Here is a 21,463-nt window from a genome sequence, read left to right as displayed (position 1 = left end):
TGCAGGTTCAAGCCCGGCCCGAGGTTGACTCAGCCTTCCATCCTTTATAAGGTAGGTAAAATGAGGACCCAGATTGTTGGGGGGGCAATAAGTTGACTTTGTAAATATACAAATAGAATGAGACTATTGCCTTATACACTGTAAGCCGCCCTGAGTCTTCGGAGAAGGGCGGGATACAAATGTAAATAAAAAATAATAATAATTTTGAAACGGGCTACTGTATGTAGCTTGGGGGGGGGCTGTTCTAACTTTGAATGATACTTAAGTAATCTCTGTTCTCTGTTGTATCTCAAGGCTTCAGATTCTTAGTATAGATTGTCCACAGCTGATATTTTATGAAATCTAGAGACAGAAACTAACTTGCATGAACCAAACTTGATATAACAACAACAAAAAAAGAGTAGGTTCAACACAAGAACCTGTGAAGATAGGCTCACCCCCGACAGTGTCAAGAGTAACAGTGTTGCGAATAGTACAGATAACCACCTCTTGCCTTTTGTTTCTAGATTCAAGACAGAGTACACTTTAGGAGTAACAGTGGAAACTTTTTAAAAGGAGAATTATTAAGACCAAGAAATTTAGAAGATAAATGCCAAGAAAAGAGCCGAATTTATTTTCAAGTATAGAGAAATTAGGATGGAAGGGACTGAAAAGAGGACAAACAGCTATTCTTTTTATTCAGTGACAAGTACTCTCATATTTTAGCAAAATAATGTAGGTATATAACTTACAGACAAAGGAGAAAGACTACTGCTCCTTCCAGGTTAACCACCACTGCTAATAATCTCCAGGAGCGAATGAGATATCCTAATAAAGCATATTGAGCAATTCCCACAGCAAAGAAGAGACAACCAATTGATCCTATTATAATGCAGATAGGGGGAAAAGTGTTATTGACAATTTTGTAGTGACTTCAAAAGTGATGATTTAATAGACAAGCGGAGAACAAATATGCAGAGATAAAGAACATTCAAAACTCTAAAAAGTGGTGGATGCCATCCAAAAAGGCTGTTATAGGCATATTCCAACATTCCAAAATGTTTGCCATAGACACTAACATATTGTCGGGGTGGGGCGGGGGGGGGAGAGAAAATTATTCATTATAATATGAACCAAAGCAATTTAGATCTAAAACACAGTTTCTTTCTTAAAATCCTAAACCAGTGAACACTGCACTTCCAGCCAACCAGACCAAGAGCCCAGACTGTAAACTGGCAAAGGATTATAGGAGATAGCAAAGCTGCATGAACAGTAATAAATAATTAAATACATTTGCTTCTAGTTTTATATTAGCTTCTAATCACCCAAATTCAGAATTTGAGGTTGGCACTTTCATCTTCCTTTCACCCTGATCTACATTCCTTCGCTATGGTAAGAGTGTCCCTTTGTCACTTCCTGTCCCAACATTCTTTCACTGTTATATGGCTTCTGCTCCCTTTCTCGGAATCATTTTAAGTTCAAAGGACAACCTGAAGGACATCCTGAACTCTAACAATTCATAGAATCATAAGGGACCTCAGAGGTCTTCTAGTCCAACTTCCTGCTCAGTGCAGTAGCTTCTCCCATCCGAACCAAATGGTTATCCAGTCTATTTTTGAAAATCTTCAGTGATGGAAAAATCACAACCCTAGGAGACAAGCTATTCCACTGATGAATTGTTCTCACTGTCAGAAAATTTCTCCTTACTTCTAGGTTGGATCTTTCTTTAACACGTTTCCACCCACTACTTGTTGTCCTGCACTCTGGTGCCCTAGAGAATAAGTCAATCCCCTATTCTTTGTGACAACTCTGCAAGTACCAGAAGACAGCTACCATGTCCCCCTGCCCCAATCCTTCTCTTCAATAAACATACCTAGCTCCCTCAACCATTCACCATCTAATTTAGCCAACAGACCCTTCATCATTTGTTGCACTTCTCTACACACTTTCCCGGGTGTCAACATCTTGTTTTGAGTCATGGTGACCAGAACTGGATGCAGTATTTCAAGTGTGGTCTCACCAGCACAGTGTAAAGTGGTACTATCACTTCTCACTATCTTGAAACTCTCCCTCTTTTGATGCAGCCTAAGATTGCATTGGCTTTTTTGGAAGCTACAGCACACTGCTAGCTCATACTTAAGTGGTTTCTATTAGGACACCTAGATCCCTCTCACAGTTACTTATGTTGAGCCCTATTCTAAACCTGGGTCTTTTTACAGCAGGTCTATGACAATTAGCCACAGCTAACTTGTCACAGCCAACTTACCATGACAAACTCAGCACAGCCAACTTACCATGGCCAACTTGTTGTGGCCAACTCTCTGTGGGCCAACTCACCACAGCCAACTCACTGTGGACAACTCACTGCGGGACAACAGTTACACTGATATGAAAGAACTGGTGGAATAGAATCATTAAAGAAAGGATGCAAAAGGAGGGACAGAATGAATTGTAAATGACAAAAATTAAAATATTTATTTATTTTAAATAGCTAAATTAAAATTGCTAAATTGTCCTGCAATGAGTTGTCTGTGGCGAGTTGTCCCATGGTGAGCTGGCCATGGGGAATTGGCCATGGCAAGTTGGCTGCAACCAGTTGTCCCCATTCTGTTTTATGGCTCCCGAGCTGCATATAGTCCTTTGGCTGCCCTTGTCCAGCCTGCATACTGTAAGTCAATTGGAAATTAGAAATCAAATGTAAATAAATATACACCATGCATGCAATACAACTACATTGCTTTTATTTTGGAGACTAATTTTTTTCAATTTACGTATATAGGTGACTGCGCGTGCCTACGCACCTTCACAGCCTTATTGGTTCAGGTTTCCACAACAGTCCCAATTTCTCATGTAGCCTCTCGGGAAAATTAACTAACCACATCTGGCATACTCTATACTTATATATTTGGTTTTTCCTGCCTAAGTGCGGAATCTTACTTTTCTCACCATTAAACTGCATCTTAGTGGATATGGCCCAATATTCAAGTCTGTCAAGGTCTTTTTGGATCCTATTTTTTGAGCCTATCTTCTAAAGTGTTGGCTATTCCCCCCAGCTTGGTGTCACTGTCTTAATTCTCTGCAATTTTTGACACAGGAAACATGACTTAGAATAAAAACCAGACCTTAATTCAGAAAACCTATTTTTGAACTCCACAATAAATAAAAAAACTAGAAAATTTGCCCAGGTAACTGACCATGATTCAAAAGGGAGGTGTGTGATTCCAAAGCAGAAGAGTTTTCCTTTAAATTAGCTTTAGCTCCAATAGAATTTTCAATCCTTAGAAAGTATGCCAGTCAAGTCAATTCCAAATGTCTCTTCACTATGTCAGTTAATTCAACTCTCCCCAACTCTCTCATTTTGAGAGAGCTGTTTCATCCCCCAACCCATCTGTATAGAACAGGCTTGTCAAACTGGCCACTCGCAGGCTGGATGCGTCACACATAGGCCACACCCACCCTGGCTCCACAAAGGCAAAAAACATTGCGATAACTCATGAAACGTCCCGTGACATGATCAAGTTTGATACCCGTGGTATACAAGCAACTTAGAGCACCTTTTTTCTTCAATCTCTCTGTAAATCAGTCTCCCTCATGGTTCCAACTCCCTTCCTACCCACATTTTCAATCTCCCCACTTTTCTGTCATGATCCTGACCTTCTGTTCCCCATCCATTCCTTACATGCTCATGGCCCAACCCACTCTATTTTCTGTCTTTCCCATATTTGCTTCAACAGAGACAGAAACAAACAAGCACTGATCCTCTTTTTTTCCCAAGCAACAAAACACTTGTTATTCAATCAGAATGGAAACAGCCAGCTGCACTGAAGGCCCAACTAGCAGGAAGAAAAACAATACTGTACAAACATTTTTGGTAATTTTTTAAAATTTAAAATTTGGATTTTTCAAAATTCAAAAATTCAAGCAACATATTATGAAGGCAGATAACATTATAGTATCCACAGATATATTGGCATAGAGGGCAACCAAAATGAACTAATTAAATAAGATAAACACTTAAACCATAATTATAGACATTTGCTTTTATAATCAAGAATTAAGAATTATTTGCCATTAACAGACAGAAAACAGTGGGTACAATTACAATTTTACACTGACATGTTCTGAACATTCAAACATCTCTTGACAAGTAAGAATTAGGAGAGAACACAGAGGATTTAATATAAATCTATTAGAAAAGTGAATGTAATATATTATAGTTTCATTGCAGACTTATTAGACATGTAACATCATTAATATATTTTATTTTTAAAAAATTAAATTAAAATATTTTAATTGAAAATAGTCAAAAAACTTCATTATAAAATATATTGTAGGAGAAACATAACTCTAGTCATTTCTAAGAATTTATTATTGTATAGTTTCTGCTCTTAGTAGATACTCCAACTTCAGGACTATGTTTCAAAATGTTCTCACGATAAAATTTTGCCACACTGAAATTAGACGAAGGGCAAAAGGTGGACTTCTACATAACAAGAATTTAAAAAGGGGGGGAATCCAATTTCTCGAAAAATAAATAAAACACAATCTCAAAATAAATAAGCTACAATCTATCTGATTCTTCCAAATACATTACCGTAAACATTTATTATGAACTGAGCTTATATGGGATCCTTAAAAAAAGGAGGGCTCAGGCTCCTAGGATTAAAATACTAGCAGACAGGAGGAAGAAAGAAAACAGAAGACAATTAAGAAAAGAACTACAGATAGCTTAAAGTCAAGATCAAAGATTAAGATTAAAAAGAGAACAAAGGCAGGTGTGAAAAATGTAATGAGAACAGCAGTGAGTACAAGTTAAGACAGAAGCAGAAACAAGTCCAAGAGGTGGGATGGAACATGCACATTCAGAGAAAATGAAAACAGAAAGGTCACATAGAACTTTACTACATTTAATTTAAACCAAATATGCCATTCCCAAATAGTACTTTGGCAAATCTGCTATAGTGATGGGTAGAATCATATTTATTACATGCAGATATTACATGTGATCCTTGTTTAATGACCACTGATTCAACAATTGTTCAAATTTCAGGGCCGGAATAGCTCAGCCTGTTAAGAAGCCTGTTATTAGAACACAGTAGCCTGCAATTACTGCAGGTTCAAGCCCGGCCCAAGGTTGACTCAGCCTTCCATCCTTTATAAGGTAGGTAAAATGAGGACCCAGATTGTTGGGGGGGCAATAAGTTGACGTTGTAAAAAATATACAAATAGAATGAGACTATTGCCTTATACACTGTAAGCCGCCCTGAGTCTTCGGAGAAGGGCGGGATATAAATGTAAAAAAAAAAAAAAAAGACAGCACTGAATAAGAGATAGCTCTCAGAGTTTTAGCAAACACAGCACGCCAGTTATGTGATTGCAATTTGCAATTTTCCCTACTGGCTTCCCACAAGCAAAGTCAAAAGGGAGGTTAGGGTCACATGAAGTCCTTGCTTAATGACAATCAGAACTGCCAAAATGTCTGTTACAAAATGGTACATTAAGGTGGACGATATACATCTCAGAGGGCATTACCATCTTGGCATGGTGAGGGACCTCTTTAATGAAAGTGACGGTGACAGAAACATAAGCTTCTAGATTGGCTCACCCTCACTGGCAAGAGGATAAAAGTCTTGGGCAGTAAGAACAAAATAGCCAGAATCTATAGAGACACAAAGTACGGGAAGGGAAGGGAAGGGAAGGGAAGGGAAGGGAAGGGAAGGGAAGGGAAGGGAAGGGAAGGGAAGGGAAGGGAAGAGCTCTCAATCAAGAATTTCAAGAAGTAGAATAAAATATGGAAAATGAGATAAATTTTTAAGATCAGAAAAATCAAAGAAAAAACTTATAGCTAAGGTATGAATACAAGAACAATCACACATCTATAACAAAGGCAAATGGAAATATTATACTGAAACCTTTTACAAGCAGGATTAAAGACCATCTGAAGAGAAAACCTATTCAGAAACCAATTCTACTATGGTAGATAGTAAAGTGACAAACCAACTGTCAAAAAGGGAAGTGCCAGGTATACATTAAATGCCTATTGAACTGTTTAAAACTTCAAGAAAGAAGGCAATTAAAGTGCTAACTGCTCAGGTTCAACAATGGGGAATCCAACTAATCTGTTCTGAAGAAGTACTGACTATTCTTCTGAAGGCAATGATTAGCAAACATAAACTCACATACTTTGAGTGTGTCATGTAAACAGCTGGTGTACTGGAAAAAAGTTTGGCAAATTTGAGATTAGAAGATGGGGTCAATGGTGGTTCAGGTAGATAGATGTAGATAGATAAGATCAGAGATACCACTGATGGATGAGCTGCAGATTATCATTCAGAATAGGATGAACAGAATATGAAGCATTATCTATATATTGTTACCAGGAATTGAGCTTGACTTGATGACACCTGATTAAACTATAAGTATTAAAAAATTCACAAACTATTTACAGACTGAGAGAAGCTAAAGCTAATCATATGTTACATAGGTCATTCCTGGGCCCAGCAATACAGTACCAAACAATTTCAATCCAGTCTTCAACTTCCCTTTCTGGGGAAGGTTGCCAAGAAGGTGGTATGTTTACAGCTCTAAGGGCTCTGGAGGAAGGAAATTATCAGAAACCACTGCAGTCAGATTTCACATCAAGATAAGAACTTAGATGGCATGGGACACCTTCATGAATAACCTCTGGGAGACCCTGAATGGAGCAATGTATCCATTCTGGTCATCCTGATACCTCAGTGGCTTTTAATACTATTGCTCATGATAGTTGGATTATTCAGGGGGCTGGGAGCAGGGAATCATGGTTCTCTAGTGGTTCTGCTCTTTTTTTGGAGGTGGATCCTAGTCAGTGTAGGAGGAAGACAAAGATCCAGTCATAGGCCTTTGCTTTAGAGAGAACCACAGGCTCAAACTCACTCCCAGCTCTTATTTAATATCTATATGAAGCTTCTGGGTGAGGATATCCATCAGCACAGAATCAAACATCACGATGAAACATTATGAAATTAACATTATACATGAATAAACAAACTACTTGCTAATTTCTTAACATGTGAGGGAGTTTTTAATTATTACTGAATTATCTTGATATTTGCTACAAGAGTAAATCTGAAAGATCTAACTATTAAATCTGTACCTGCCAATGCCCAATAAGCAGTTCCCAAACATTCATTCAACAGGACAAAAGCAACCAGTGACATTCCACCATTCATTACTCCAACCAAGAAACGAGAAACTGCAAAAAACTCATATGTAGGAGAAAATCCATTAGCAACAGCAAATACAATGTCAAGGCCAAAACCTAGAAGAGAAAGAAAAAAAATCCTTTAGAACTATTTGACAGTGTTTAATGCTGATTTTATTGGTTTTTCCCCAAATATCAAGCACAATTATGAAACAAAATTCTTTAGTATTAAAATGCACTGAGATACTCAAAAACAGTAGACACTAGTCACTAATCTCAGTTAAGAATGAAAGTATATTGTTTCAGATTAACTTTTAAGAAAATTCACATGACCCACTTTGTGGAAAAAGAAGAATAAAAACTTAAAGACCATATTTTATTAAAACTAAAAATGTTTGATGTTTGGAAGTGCTGTACCTTTTGATTGAACTATGAAGCCAAATATAATTATACAATCAATATTTATCTCCTGTCTTATACAGGTAATCCTTAACTTTCCACATTTGGGACTGTAATATCTGTTGCTAATGCAGTTGTAAAATGTGACGTCACATTACCACATCACATAGCAACAGAAATCCTGGCACTCCTTGTTGCCATCATTAAACAAATTCTACTGGTCATTACGTGAGGACTTACCACAATCAAAGCCATCCCTGGCTAAGTTCCGCCCAGTCAAAGCCTTGGCTTTTCTAAGGTAAGATATTGACACCCCTTCAACTCTCCCCAGTTGTCTATTCCCCCCATCTCTGTCCTTTTGGTCACCCTGCACCCTGCCTTATAGGATGGCAACAGCCGCAGAACCATACAGCTTTGTGCTGGTAGAATTGAGATAGCTGCTTACAGCATGGGGCTTGAGGCAGCATTTCTCAGTGGTAGTGGTGGCAATGGGGTTGTAACAGAGGTTTGGGGGCAGTGGCAGCCGGACAACACTGGTGAAGTACCCAGACCTCAACTTCAGCCCCAACCCTAACACTGACGCCAAGGAATGCCACTGTGCAAAGTGGCCAAAAAGGTATAGATGTGAATATCAGCAGGTGGGGAAAGTTGTAGCACTTCTGTGGTTGTAGTGTGGATGGGCTGCCAAGTGGCTGAATGTTGATCATCTGAACAATGGAAGTGCTGCAAAGCCATATTTTCAAGAACCAGTCATAAATCTCTTTGTTCAGTGTCACCATAATTCTGAATAGTCATAAACCAAGGACTATCCGATCTGGGTACTCGAGTAACAATATTTATAGAATCATAGGGCTGGAAGGGGTCTTGGAGGTTTTCAAGTTCAGTCCCCTGCCCAAAACAGGAGATCTTATATCATCCTGAACAAATGGCTGTTCAATCTTTTCTTGAAGACCTCCAGGGACAGTGCAATCACAACTCTAGGAGGCAAGATGTTCCATTGGTTAAGTGTTCTCCTTGTGAAGAAGTTTATCCTTAGACCCAGATTGGATATCTCTTTAACAAATTTCCACCCATTGCTTCTTATCCACCCTCAGGTACTTTGGAGAATGAGTCGACTCCCCCTCCTCTGTAGCAGTCCCCGTCAGCGTTCCAGAAAAAAAACCCTCTCCAAGTAAAACTCCAAAGCAGGCATCTTTCAAAGTTCTTTTACTAGGATAGGTAAACTGGCACATGGGAAAATCCAAATCTGAGAGAGCCAGGTTTTCCCTCAGTAAATCAAAACCCTCAAGACCATCCCCTGACTCCTCAGTCGATCACATGCTCCAATTGTCAACTGTCCCATCTCGAGACATCACTCCGACCACTCCTTCTCCAGATGCAGGACTGGCCTGACCTTGACCAGCAGGAAGAATGTTATTATGTCTAACGACAGCCCCTCTACTAAATCTCCCCTCCTACTTTCCCAAACAGGAGAAAGTGGCAGCATGGAAGCTTCTGGTCTAGTATGGCTTCCAAAGCTGACAGTCCCTCATGTACAGGAAGACAGCTATCATATCGCCCCTAATTCAGCTGGACAGACCTAGTTCCCTTAATCATTCCTTGTACAATTTATCCCACAGATCCCTTTAGTTGCTCTTCTCTGCATTCTTTCTAGGATCTCAGCATCTTTTTTTATAGCATGGGGACCAGAATTGGACATAGTATTCTAAGTTTGGTTATACTAGTACAGCATAAAGTATCATGTCTTGTGATCCTCATGATATTCTTCTGCTGATGCAGCCTGGGACTGCATTGGCTTTTTTGGTAGCTGTAGCACATTGCTGGTTCATACTAAAGTGTGGTCCAGTAGGATACCTCATTTCTAGGTGTAGGTATCACTAGGTACATAACTCTATAGGACATTCCCATGCATTTTCTCATTTTGAGGCAGCAACTGTTTTTCTGTGATGGCTGGAGAAATTAGTTATCAGTTGGAGGGAATAGTCAACCAAAGGGACTCTCAATTGCTACACTTATTGCTTCTTCCACAAACACACATATCAGAGAAAAATCCCTTCCCTTCCATGTGCAAGAAGGTGGAATAAAGAATAGTAAATCCTGCAACAAGCCGATTAAACTTGGCTACCTGAGGATTTACTCAGCTTTCTTGAATATCATATTTTCCAAGGATTAAATAGATTAAACAGAGAAGGCTAACATTTTCTACTAAATTCTAACACAACTTACCTATAAGAAAGACTTTTTTCCTCCCAAAATGATCTGATAGTTGTCCAAAAGTAATTACTCCAACAAACACACCAGCAAAGAAACATGAACTGGCAACACTGATCTTATATGAAGTATTGCCAATTAAAAACCACTATGGACAGAAAAGAGAATGTTAGGTAGAATCTAATGGAATTTATAAGAATTACAGAATCTTTCAACAAGAGGAAAACTAAACCATATTCAAAACTAAACTTCCGTCTTTCATTTTTCAGATATTCTATTTGCAGATGGCTCTCTAAGAACAATAGAAAAGAGCAGATTGACATTCTTGATGCAAACTGAAAAGGATCTGAATTATTTGTCACATCAAGTTTCGTTCAGTATCCTCACTTGCATTCTTATGCTCAACCACAGAGCCAGTAAGACAGCAAACATCCTTTTTAATACTTATGACATGAGAGTCAAATTCAAATGAAGCTCCAGGGCTAGGGAAAATCCTAAAGGTCCTTCTTAAGGTTTCAGGTAGAATGCTTAATACATGTTTAGAACTATATTGGCTATCAGATCCCCTGCAGAATAAACTAACCATTGCCATTACTACAACTGTTGAAATTATAGGCAGGGCTGTCTAAAACATCGGTATACAATATCTAACACAGATTGATTTCCAGAGAGATCTGAGTAGGGTTGGAGACTGAAGAGAACAGTAGTGTCAACCATCCCACTCAAACTGTAATTCCCTTCTGCCCCCCTGCCCTGCCCCACCCCCATGTTGCTAATATCAGGCTGTCATCTTATGAATCTTGGATAGGAGAGAGGCAGCCATGACAAGTAGTCATTGAAATAATTCCTATTCTTTCCAAAAAAAAGCGATTGACAAAAAACATGATTGCCTTTTAGGTTGGTGGTTAAATTTCCTAGATTTTAGGGCAGTCTTTTCAATTTTCTAGAATTGACTGTAAATAATCAGATTATCCAGAAACCATCGAATTAAATTAATAAACTCTCCATAAAAGAGATTAGTTAATGCTGATGTTGAGTTGATGTTTTTCAGTGAATAAAGTAATTTTTATAGTTGCATTTATTCATGCTTTTTTATACTTTCTATTTTTCAAGGCCTTTTCAAGCTAAATTTAATACCAAAAACATTAATCAAAAACTATTTATTTGCTATCGAACTATTTTTATATACTTCTGCAAAACAATAACATTTCAAACTTGCTGATCAAAGCTGTTCAATAGAAATCTTGGAGTACTATGAGTCTCATATCAATGAGGAGAGAATTCTATTTCTGCTCTGATATCAAGAGACTCCAACTTAACGACTGACTTTTAGAGTGAATCTAGGACAACTCACTGCAGCTAACTCACCACCAGCAGTTCACCACCAAATAACCTCTGTCAAGATGCGCAGGACAACTCCACATAGCCAACTTGTCATGGGGATAACTTGCCATAGGTGGCTGGAGGGAGAGCCGGGTGAGTGAGCAAGAGAGTGGGCAGATTGCAGAGTGGTGGCTGGGGGCATCCCACTTCCGCACCCCTTGCTGCTGCCGTCGCTGCACTGAGCTCTAGGTCAAAGAGGCCGAGGATGGCAGTGGTGGGCAGTGGGAGGTGGCAGCCGGGGGCATCCCATTTTCACACTGGCACCAGACATGGGATGTGTTGGAGGTTCTATGTTTGCAAGAGAGCATTCTTGATAGTCATTATCTGGCTTGAACAATAGTTAGTGAAACAGATTTTATAACTATAACAAAAGCAATATCCATTTACTGGAAATACATTACAGGGATAGGCAAAATCTAGTACCTAGTAACATCCTACCAGAAGAACAATTTAAGCATTTTGTGTCTGTTGGGGGGGGCTGATACAAAGGCAGAAGGAAGTTATTTAAAATATCATCATCTAGATAGGCAGAATAGGCAGAATTGTAAATAAAGAGAAAGCAAAGAATAAATTCTTAAAAATGTATATCTTGCTGCTACACTATGGTCAAGTCATGAGTACTAAGAGTCAGTGTCACTAGAGTCACACCTCCAATAAGCGTTTGGCAAGGTGAGCAAGCAGAAAAAACTAACTGGAATCTGGCATTGGAGATTGAGGGGAAGGCATTTTTTTCATATTTCTTTTCTTTCCTATTTTCTTTCAATCCAGACTCAAGAGGCAATTTCTGGGAGCTCATAACTACAAAATGCAAACAGGAAAGATCTACATGGAAGTGTGTTCACAGAAGACATCAAGGAAGGGTTCAAGCAACATAAATTAGGAAAACATCATGACTTTCAAAGTGTGTATGACATTGGTCTTCCTGCCTGAGGAGAATGCAAACAGCATTTGGTGAAATGCACATTTGTTTTTATTGGAGAAAATGAAGGGATTTGAGGAAACAGTTGCTACACTGAAATGTATCCAAGAAGGCAAGAGGTTCCTGAACATGACAACCGAAACTCTCCAGAAGGGACAATGAAGACTATAGGAATAATTATTTTTGGCTGAAACAAATATATGGAAGAATATGACATGAAGGAACAAGAGCGTCAGAAGCTCAGGAACTGTGCTGTCTTCTAGATGCCTATATTCAAGATGTAATGGAAAGATTATCAAAACCAGAGATGGTATTCAGCAGGTTCTGACCAGCTTTGGAGAACTGGTAGTGGAAATTTTGAGTAGTTCAGAGAACCGGTAAATACCACCTCTGACTGGCCCTGCCCCCATCTATTCTCTGCCGCCCAAGTCCCAGCTGATCGGGAGGAAATGGGGATTTTGCAGTAACCTTCCCCTGAAATGGGGAGGGAATGGAGATTTTACAGTATTCTTCCCCTGTAGTGGGGTGGGAATGGAGATTTTACAGTATCCTTCCCCTGCCACGCCCACCAAGCCATGCCACACCCACCAAGCCATGCCAACAGAACTGGTAGTAAAACATTTTGAATCCCACCACTGATCACAACCATTCAACCCCACTAACAATTTCCTTTTCTCTAGATGTGTACTGATACAGCAATGAAAGCACTTTATAAAGACAAAATCTTGTTCTGTCTATGAAGGCAAAGCCAGTAAATAAGGATTCTGTTCTGTTCTGTTCTATCTGCCTCTAAAACAAGGTTCATATTACTATTTAATTTGAATTTTGTCCGAAAGCTCAACATTGCTGCTTATGATTTCCAAGTTCTAATACTAAAGTTATAATATTCAGCCTTTCCACAGAAATTATTATGCTTCATACCTCAGAGGCTATTGATGTAAAATTCTTGTTAAAATGTATGTATGTATGAAGATCATTCCAATTGGCTGTTAGGAGCCACTTTCTAAAGTTGTTTTCTTCAATAGCTGTGTCATTATTATGGCTATGATTAGCTAGTATTCCTTCAAGATCCCAGTGATAAGGTGGTATTGCTCCTATCAGTGCAATGAGGACTGCTTCACTGGCTACATAGAGCTGAAACAAGAAAAACAACAACATCAAGATCAATGCCAGATACACAGACAACATTCAAAGCATTAAAAAATTGAAGAGCCAGTTTGGTCTAGCAGTTAAGGTACCAGGCTTGAAAAGAGAAGATCATGAGTTCAAATCCTGCCTTAGTCATGAAAACCAGGTGGGTGACTTTGGGCCAATCACTCTCTCTCAGCCCAACCCACCTCACAGGGTTGTTTGGGGAAAATAAGAGGATGGTGTGTTGGATATGTTCATCACCTTGAGTTATTTGTAAACATAATAAAGGCAGGATACGAGCAGCATGGTGGGTTAGTGGTAAACAGCCTCACCTCCCACTTGGAAGGTTGAGAGTTCAAGCCTAGGTAGTGGCAAATATTTCTCACCTAGGGTGCAAAGAAAAAATATCTGCTGCCACATGCCTTCAGGGCATCCAGCACGTAAACGCTTAGCTTTGTCCAGTTGTCTTGACTCTATCCCAAATTAAGGGATTGCAGGTTCGTAAAAAGTGAGTTTTAATAAAGGCAGGAAATAAATAAACAAAAAACCCCAAACAAATACATTCAAATAACAAATTTCTCAAAAGTGAAAAGGGTGATCTTTTTTATCTCTTGGATTATACTGGATTACAAATGCTACCAAATCAAACTCTTTGGATACTTTAGTTACAACTTGTTCACACTAAGGTATACCTGAGTCTTTGCCTGCCCATGAAACCCTTATAAAATCTGACCAAACAAGGAAGCCTTTCATTAATCATAGCTTCTCAGCTTGAGTGAAATAGAAAAATCTGATAATTCAGACTTCCTGGTCAACTTGAACTATAAAAACAACTGAATTGACAAAAGGATTCAATGTATAGTTGTAAAGTCTTTACTCAATAAACACACAATGTTAACCAACAAATGACTCATACATTTTAAACCATGTGCTTTCTACATCTCAAACGTCCTTCAATTAATTTGTACACAAAATATGACTTAATATTTTCAGTCATGTCCTTTGCCATTAGACAGCTTGTACAGTCTGTCTAAATTCTCCTCGCAGTTTATAGATAGTAGGGCTAAGGAGACAGCACACCTTTTCACCACCTTCTTGCTCTCTTAACCGCCCCTTAAATTCTCTGCATTCTTCTTGCGGGTTTTTGTAAGGGGACCTCACGCCATCAGGACATAAGTTCTTTCCTGAGGTAAATCGCACTGCGCTATGCGAACCCTGCCCGACCCAGGACCAAAAGCGGCCCTTTTTCTGATGGGTCACCTGATGGTGATGAGGTCCCTGCCCCTCACGACAAGAGATGCCCCTCAGGAGTCTTTCTCACCTGGAGCAGTGCGGCCAGCAAGACGCAAAGCCACACCTGGAAGGGGCCCATCTGGCCCACCAGAAAGAAGGCCTCTTCCACCTCCATGGTGACACTCGTGAGGTGGCGGCCTTCCTCCTCCTCTCGGGTCGCGCATCCCCTTCCCCAGAACTCTTTGGCTCTTTTCCGGAGCCAAAGCGAAGCAGCGCTAACTGAAGAATCAGCACCCGAGAAGCAGAGAGCAGAAGTGCGTATGCGCAGAAAGGAATTCCGACTTCCGCTCTAGGAAAACCGTTCAGCTGGGTAAGAGATTTCCGGGTTGTGTCGGACGTGGCCTTTGTACGGCGGGATGCTGGTGCTCATTTGAGAAGGTGTAGCTCAGGTGTAGCTGAGGTTGGGCGCTAGGGGGCGCACGTCTCCGCTCCTTCAGATTCTCCTTAAAACTGCGCCTTCGTCGTATGAAAAGTTAAGGTTCAGGATACAACGTGGATTGAAAACTAAGCAAATGATGTAGACCTAGAAGCCCGGGAAACTGTGCAACATGGCTAATAAGGCAGGGCACTATTAACCGAGGCCCAGAGAAAGAATTCAGATTGCTCTCCTGACAGTTATCACCCAAGTTTCTTCAACCCAATTAAAGTGATTGCATAAATGCAGGTATGCTTTATTACGCGGGAGTAGGATTCAAACCAGCCCATTGTTAGATCCATACTATTTGGAAGAAGTGATAAGAGTCCATTCTGTTCAGCATTTTAATGATTTAATTCCAATTTAGAGATTTTTTTAAGATGATTGAATCAAATATCTAAATATGTGAATGTACCTAATGCAGGGGTGTCCAAACTTGGTCCCTTTAAGACTTTTGGACTTCAACTCCCAGAGTTCCTCAGCCAGCTTTGCTGGCTGAGGGACTCTGGGAGTTGAAGTCCAAAAGTCTTAAAGGGACCAAGTTTGGACACCCCTGACCTAATGTGAATCAGTTTTCTGATTCAGTTTAGACTTACTTTGAGTGCTTGTTAGCCCTACTTTGGGAGTGATGAGCTTGTAAGTTCTTTTCCATTGCCACTAACAACAGCTGGTTACTCAAATTCAGAAGGGAGATGAACCCTCCTGACATTCACTAATGGCTCTCAATTGCTAATGGAGAAGTATAGGCCAACATAATGAAGAGTCAGTACTGTTTTGTGGTGTGGAAGAGCCCCTCCACAGCACTTGGTTCTGCTTCACCTACATTCACTTAGTGAATTAGTGATAAGATATCACCGCTGTGGGAAAAGCAAGCAGTTATTTTGTGGGGTGCTGCAGAGCTTGGTATTCTCCCTCTTTAACAAATAAAATTAGTGGACCAGTGAAATGATATCGACATAAGTATACTTGGGTTTCAGTAAGGCATTTGACAAAGTAGACCACCATCACCACCAGATGGATTTGTAGCTGGCTGACAAACCACACTCTGTGTGTAGTTCTTAATGGAACTACATCTTCACAGAGGGAAGTAAACAGTGGGGTACCCCAAGATTCTGTCGTAGACCCAGTACTCTTCAACATCCTCATAAATGGTTTAGATGTGGGAATTTTAGAAGGGGAACTTGTCAAATTTGCAGACAAGTTGGCAGGAATAGCCAACACCATGGAAGATAGGCTTAAGATCCGGATGGATCTCGACAGACTTGAACACTCGTTCTTATCTAAAAAAATGAAATTCAGTGCAGAAAAAAGTAAGGTTTTACACAACCAAATGTACAGGTACAGATTAGGTGAAACGTGGCTCAATAGCAGTAACTGAGAGGGATCTTGGAGTCCAAATGGACAATCATCTAACCAGCAGTGTGATGCAGCAGCCTAAAAAGCCAGTGTAATCCTAGGTTGCATTAACAGGAATAGAATCAAGGTCATGTTAAATGTTAGTGTCACCTTGGTAAGACCACACTTGGAATACTGTATACAATTTTGGTCACAACAATACAAAAAAGATGTTGAGTCTCTGGAAAGAGTGCAGAGAAGAGCAACTAAGATGATTAAGGGCCTGGAGACTAAAACATATGAAGAACGGTTGAAGGAATTGGGTATGGCTAGTTTAGTGAAAAGAAGGACCAGGGGCGACATGATAGCAGTGGAACTGTTTGATACTTTGTGGCAGCCCCTCAAAATTCGAGGGGCTGTCACAAAGAAGAGGGGGGTCAACCTATTTTACACAGCACCAGAAGGCAAGACAAGAAGCAATGGATGGAAACTAATCCAAGAGAGAAGCAACCTAGAACTAAGGAGAAATTTTCTGACAGAACAATAAACCAGTGGAATTGTCCGCAGAAGTTGTAGGTGCTTTATCACTGGAGGCTTTTAAAAGACTCTACTTGTCTGAAATGATTTTGGGTCTCCTGCTTGAACAGAGGGTTGGACTAGAAGACCTGCACTGTAGGTAAAGGATCACTATATTGCTGCAGAAATGCATGAAACCAAAGACGAAAACCTCCTGGAATACATAGGGGCCAATACAAAAGGAAAAAAAAGAATGACATGGCCATAGGTGTATACTATAGGCCACCCAATCAAGCATAAAAAATAGATGTCCTTTTTACTAACCAACTAACAAATATATGTAGGAAACACACTACAATAGTAATGGGGGACTTCAATTACCCTGACATCAATTGGAAGACTACAATATTTTTCGGAGTATAAGACGCACCTTCCCCCCCCCCCAAAAGAGGGTGAAAATCTGGGTGTGTCTTATATTCAGAATGTAGCCCCACCCAGCTTCTCAAATGGAGATTTCAGAGGCTGAAAAGAGCATCAGAAACGGAGCTTCAGAAAAAAAGCCCCAAATGGAGCTTCAGAAAAGAAGCCCCAAACAGCTTCAGAGGCTTTTTTTCTGAAGCTCTGTTGCAGAGCTTCGGTGGATTTCAGAGGCAGAAAAAAGTTTTTTTCCGAAACAGAGTTTCAGAGGCAGAAAAAAAAGCAAAAAAAAAGCAAGGCACAGAGCTCACAACCAAGGAACCTGTTGCTAAAATTCACCTCTGGGAACAGCTGGGAGGCCAATCCACCTGCCAATCAGTTTTTTTCTTATTTTCCTCCCCAAAAACTAAGGTGCGTCTTATACTCTGGTGCATCTTATACTCCAAAAAATACGGTAATTCTGCGCCATGTGAGAAATCTAATAGGTTCCTAACCAACCTGGCTTTTGTTGTCCAAAAGGTTGAGGAGGGAACTACACAGAGGGAAGTAAGCAGTGGGATACCACAACATTCCGCCTTGGGCCCAGTACTCTTCAATATCTTCATAAACAACTTAGATGAGGGAATAGAAGGGGAACTTACCAAATTTGCAGATGATACTAAGCTGGCAGGAACAACTAATAGGCAAGAAAAACCAAAAGTATACATACAGACTGTGTGAAACCAGGCTTAATAGCGGTAACTGTGAGAGGGAACTTGGAGTCTTAGTGGACCATCAGATACCGTGTTTCCCTGAAAATAGGGCATGTCCCGAAAATAAGGCCAAGCCTGATTTTTGGGGTGGGCGTAAATATACACCCTCCTCCGAAAATAAGCCCTAGTGATGGGGTGGGTGTGGCCAGCACAGGAGGCAGCCCTTCCCTTCCCCGGTTATCTCAGGGCTTCTCGGCTCCTTAATTGGATCAGCTGAGCCGCTCAGGCCACCATTACAGCTGATTTGTGGGTGCTGTTCCTGTTGTGACCCAGTGTTGTGACCCAGGTTCCTGGACCCGGACTCCTGGACTCGGATGATTCAGAAAGTGAGGGAGAAGACCTGGCAAGGCCTGCTTCTCTTGGGCCCTCTCCCTCCCTGGCACCCACCCAAAGGGAGGAGGAGGGGCCGGCAAGGCCTGATTCTCCCGAGCGTTCTTCTGATTTGGCAACGCCCCAAGAACAGTTTTGGAGTGATGCAAGACTGCGCAGACGTGACCGGCGCGCGCAGCAGAGGAAGCATTGGGACAAAGCCAAAGAATGATGGTCATGCAGTGACATCTGCAGAGACTATAAAAAGGAGGCGGGACTTCCTGGTTTTTTGTCTTGGACAAAGCAATGAATTTGCGCGGGCAAACTGTATCAATGGAGGGAAGAATATATTTGTGAGTAATTCTGGCCTTGTCTATAATTTCCTCGTTATCTCCAGAGACTTGGCAGGCCTTTGGGTAGACGTGGCCAGGACATTTATTTATGTAAATAAATCAGAAGAGAAGGCCTTTAACTGACTCTTTGTTGGGAGTATTGGGGGAGGGGAACAGAACAGCTCCTGGCGCTTCCAGCAGCGTGGCCACTTTTGCCATCAATTGCAGCCACTTCTGCAACAGGAGGCCAAGTGATGCGCTCCATGTGCCTAGTGCCAGTGTTCCGAAGAGTGCTGTAGCAGCAGCTATCCACAATTTTTTTACTCTTATTTCATCCTGACTGTACTGGGCCATGTGGGTTGGGACGAAATGAGGGTTAAAAAATTGTGGATAGCTGCTGCTACCTTTTGGAAGGCCAGCACGATCCGCGAGTGTCCTGCTGCAGAAGTGGGTGCACCCAAGGAGCACTTTTGGGAGAGAAGGCAAAGGAGAAGCGATCGTTTGCAAACTCCCGCCCCGCTCCCCCCTCTCCACCGGGCAACTCCTGGCAGCCCCAGATGCCCAAAGCCCAAGCCCACCCGGCTCCATTTTCCACTGTCCCAGGCTCTTTATTGAAGGTGGTGGCAAGTGGGGTGGAGGAGAAGCAAGATGCATCGAGTGAGACAAGGCTCACTCCTCTTGCTGTCTCTTCTTCCCCCTCACCGGGCATGGCAGGGCTTCCTGCCCCTGCCCAAATTGGATGCAATTTGGGGATGGCAGGTGGGGAGGGGTGGGCCCGGGGAGACATGAGATGCGCGTCTTACCTGCCTTGCAGCTCTGTCGTGTGCCTCGCCGTTGTCTGCAGGCAAATATGTTGTAGGGTAAAACCAAACTTCTCGCGAGTTCAATCAAACTTCTCGAACTACAACGTGTTTGCCTGCAGACAACATGCCACAGAACTACAAGGCAGGTAAGATGCGCATCTTGTGTCTCCCCGGCCCCACCCCTCCCCACCTGCCACCCCCAAATTGCATCCAATTTGGGCAGGGGCAGGAAGCTCTGCCATGCCCAGCAAGAGGGGGAGAAGAGGCAGCAAGAGGAGCCCTGTCATTATCCACGCGTTTCATTTCTCCCCGCCCTACCTGCCGCCCTCCCTCGACAAAAAGACGGTGCGGAAGGGCAGCAGCCAGGCTGCTGTTACGGTACCATTGGGGCACATGGAGACGTCTTACCTGCCTTTCAGCTCTGTTGCGTGTCTCGCTGTTGTCTGCAGGCAAACACACTGTAGGATAAAAAAACCTCGCGAGTTCAATCAAACTTCTTGAACTTGCGAAAAGTTTGGTTTAACCCTATGATGTATTTGCCTGCAGACAAAAGCAAGACATGCAACAGAGCTGCAAGGCAGGTAAGATGTGCCTCTTGCTTCTCCCTTGCCCCACATGCCACCCCCCTCGATAAAGAGCCAGGTGCTGTGGAAAAGGGAGCTGGGCAGGCACAGGCTTTGGGCATCTGGGTCTGCCAGGGGTCGTGCGGTGGAAAGATTGGAGCGGGGTGGGAGTTTGCAGGCAAGGGGGATGGATGGATGGATGGATGGATGGATGGATGGATGGATGGATGGATGGGAGGCGGGCAAGTACACAGAACGCCCGGGAGATTCCCACCTTTGATTGCCCCAGCGAACAGCTGACAAGCGGCTGTGTTGCGCTGCCATAGCAGCACAACACAGCAGCAGCCATGAGGTGGCCACACTCACCGCCTCCTGGGCCCCCAAAATAATAAGACTCTCCCAGTAGACAAAAAAGCCAATGCAATCCTAACCTGCATTAACATACAATCAACATCAAGTGAGGTACTAATACCACTCTATAAAGCCTTAGTAAGACTACACCTAGAATACTGCATCCAATTTTGGTCACCACACTATAAAAAAGATGTTGAGATCTAGAAAGAGTGCAGAGAAGAGCAACCAAGATGATTAGGGGACTGGAGGCTAAAACATACAATGAATGGTTGCAGGAACTGGACATGGCTAATCTAGTGAAGGACCAGGGGAGACGTGATAGCAGTGTTCCAATACTTGAGGGACTGCCACTGAGAGGAAGGGGTCAAGCTATTTTCCAAGGCACCTGAAGGCCAGACAAGGAATAATGGATGGAAACTGATCAAGGGGAGATTCAACCTAGAAATAAGGATAAATTTTCTGACAGTGAGAACAATCAACCAATGGAACAGTTTGCCTTCAGACATTGTGGGAGCCTCGTCACTGGAGGCTTTCAAGAAGAGATTGGACTGCATTTGTCAGAAATGGTGTAGGATCTCCTGCTTGGGTACAGGGTTGGACTAGATGACCTACAAGGTCCCTCCCAACTCTATTAATCTGTTAAACCTCCAAGTCCCTTCCAACTCTATTATGTTAAGGATCTACATGAAGATGGTGTTAAGATCAGAGGTGGGTTTCAGCAGGTTCTGACCAGTTCTGGAGAACCGGTAGCGGAAATTTTGAGTAGTTCGGAGAACTGGTAAATACCATCTCTGACTGGCCCCTGCCCCCATCTATTCTCTGCCTCCTAAGTCCCAGGTGATCGGGAGGGAATGGAGATTTTACAGTATCCTTCCCCTGCCATGCCCACCAAGCCACCCCCACAGAACCGGTAGTAAAAAACTTTGAAACCCACCACTGGGTAAGATCATCTCTGACATGGGTTGAGGTATCCGACAATACACTGATAGTCAGTTTTATATCTCTTCGGTGATTCAAGTGATGCTGTGGCTGCCTTCTCACAGTGTCTGGAGATTATGGGGGCCTGGATGGGGATAACAGGCTTCAGATGAACCCTGGCAAGACTGAGTGGCTTTGGGTGCATGGAGCTTCAAGATCTGGACTATAACATCTTTAGTTCTGGATGGGGT

The 21,463-nt window shown here is 41.9% G+C and overlaps 1 protein-coding gene across 4 annotated transcripts in view; it reads right to left on the bottom strand.

The window, feature by feature from the left end:
- Window positions 1-14,747, bottom strand: part of SLC22A15 (solute carrier family 22 member 15) — a 60,686-nt gene extending 45,939 nt beyond the window's left edge. The window contains exons 1-5 of one of the 4 annotated variants that reach the window (XR_009153275.1): window positions 14,527-14,746; window positions 12,996-13,208; window positions 9,788-9,920; window positions 7,115-7,279; window positions 732-861 (exon numbers count right to left, since the gene is read on the bottom strand). Coding sequence is in view for 3 of the 4 variants with exons in the window: in XM_058167449.1 (XP_058023432.1) it covers window positions 732-861; window positions 7,115-7,279; window positions 9,788-9,920; window positions 12,996-13,208; window positions 14,527-14,613 (728 nt within the window). In the remaining variant the exon portion in view is untranslated. Of the gene's footprint in view, window positions 1-731; window positions 862-7,114; window positions 7,280-9,787; window positions 9,921-12,995; window positions 13,209-14,526 lie in introns of all 4 variants that reach the window. The other 3 variants (XM_058167449.1, XM_058167447.1, XM_058167448.1) reach the window with 3 other exon arrangements.
- Between the last annotated feature and the right edge of the window lie 6,716 nt (window positions 14,748-21,463).

Source organism: Ahaetulla prasina, chromosome 2 (assembly GCF_028640845.1).
Source record: "Ahaetulla prasina isolate Xishuangbanna chromosome 2, ASM2864084v1, whole genome shotgun sequence".
Taxonomy (NCBI): domain Eukaryota; kingdom Metazoa; phylum Chordata; class Lepidosauria; order Squamata; family Colubridae; genus Ahaetulla; species Ahaetulla prasina.
This window is presented reverse-complemented; position numbering and strand designations above follow the sequence as displayed.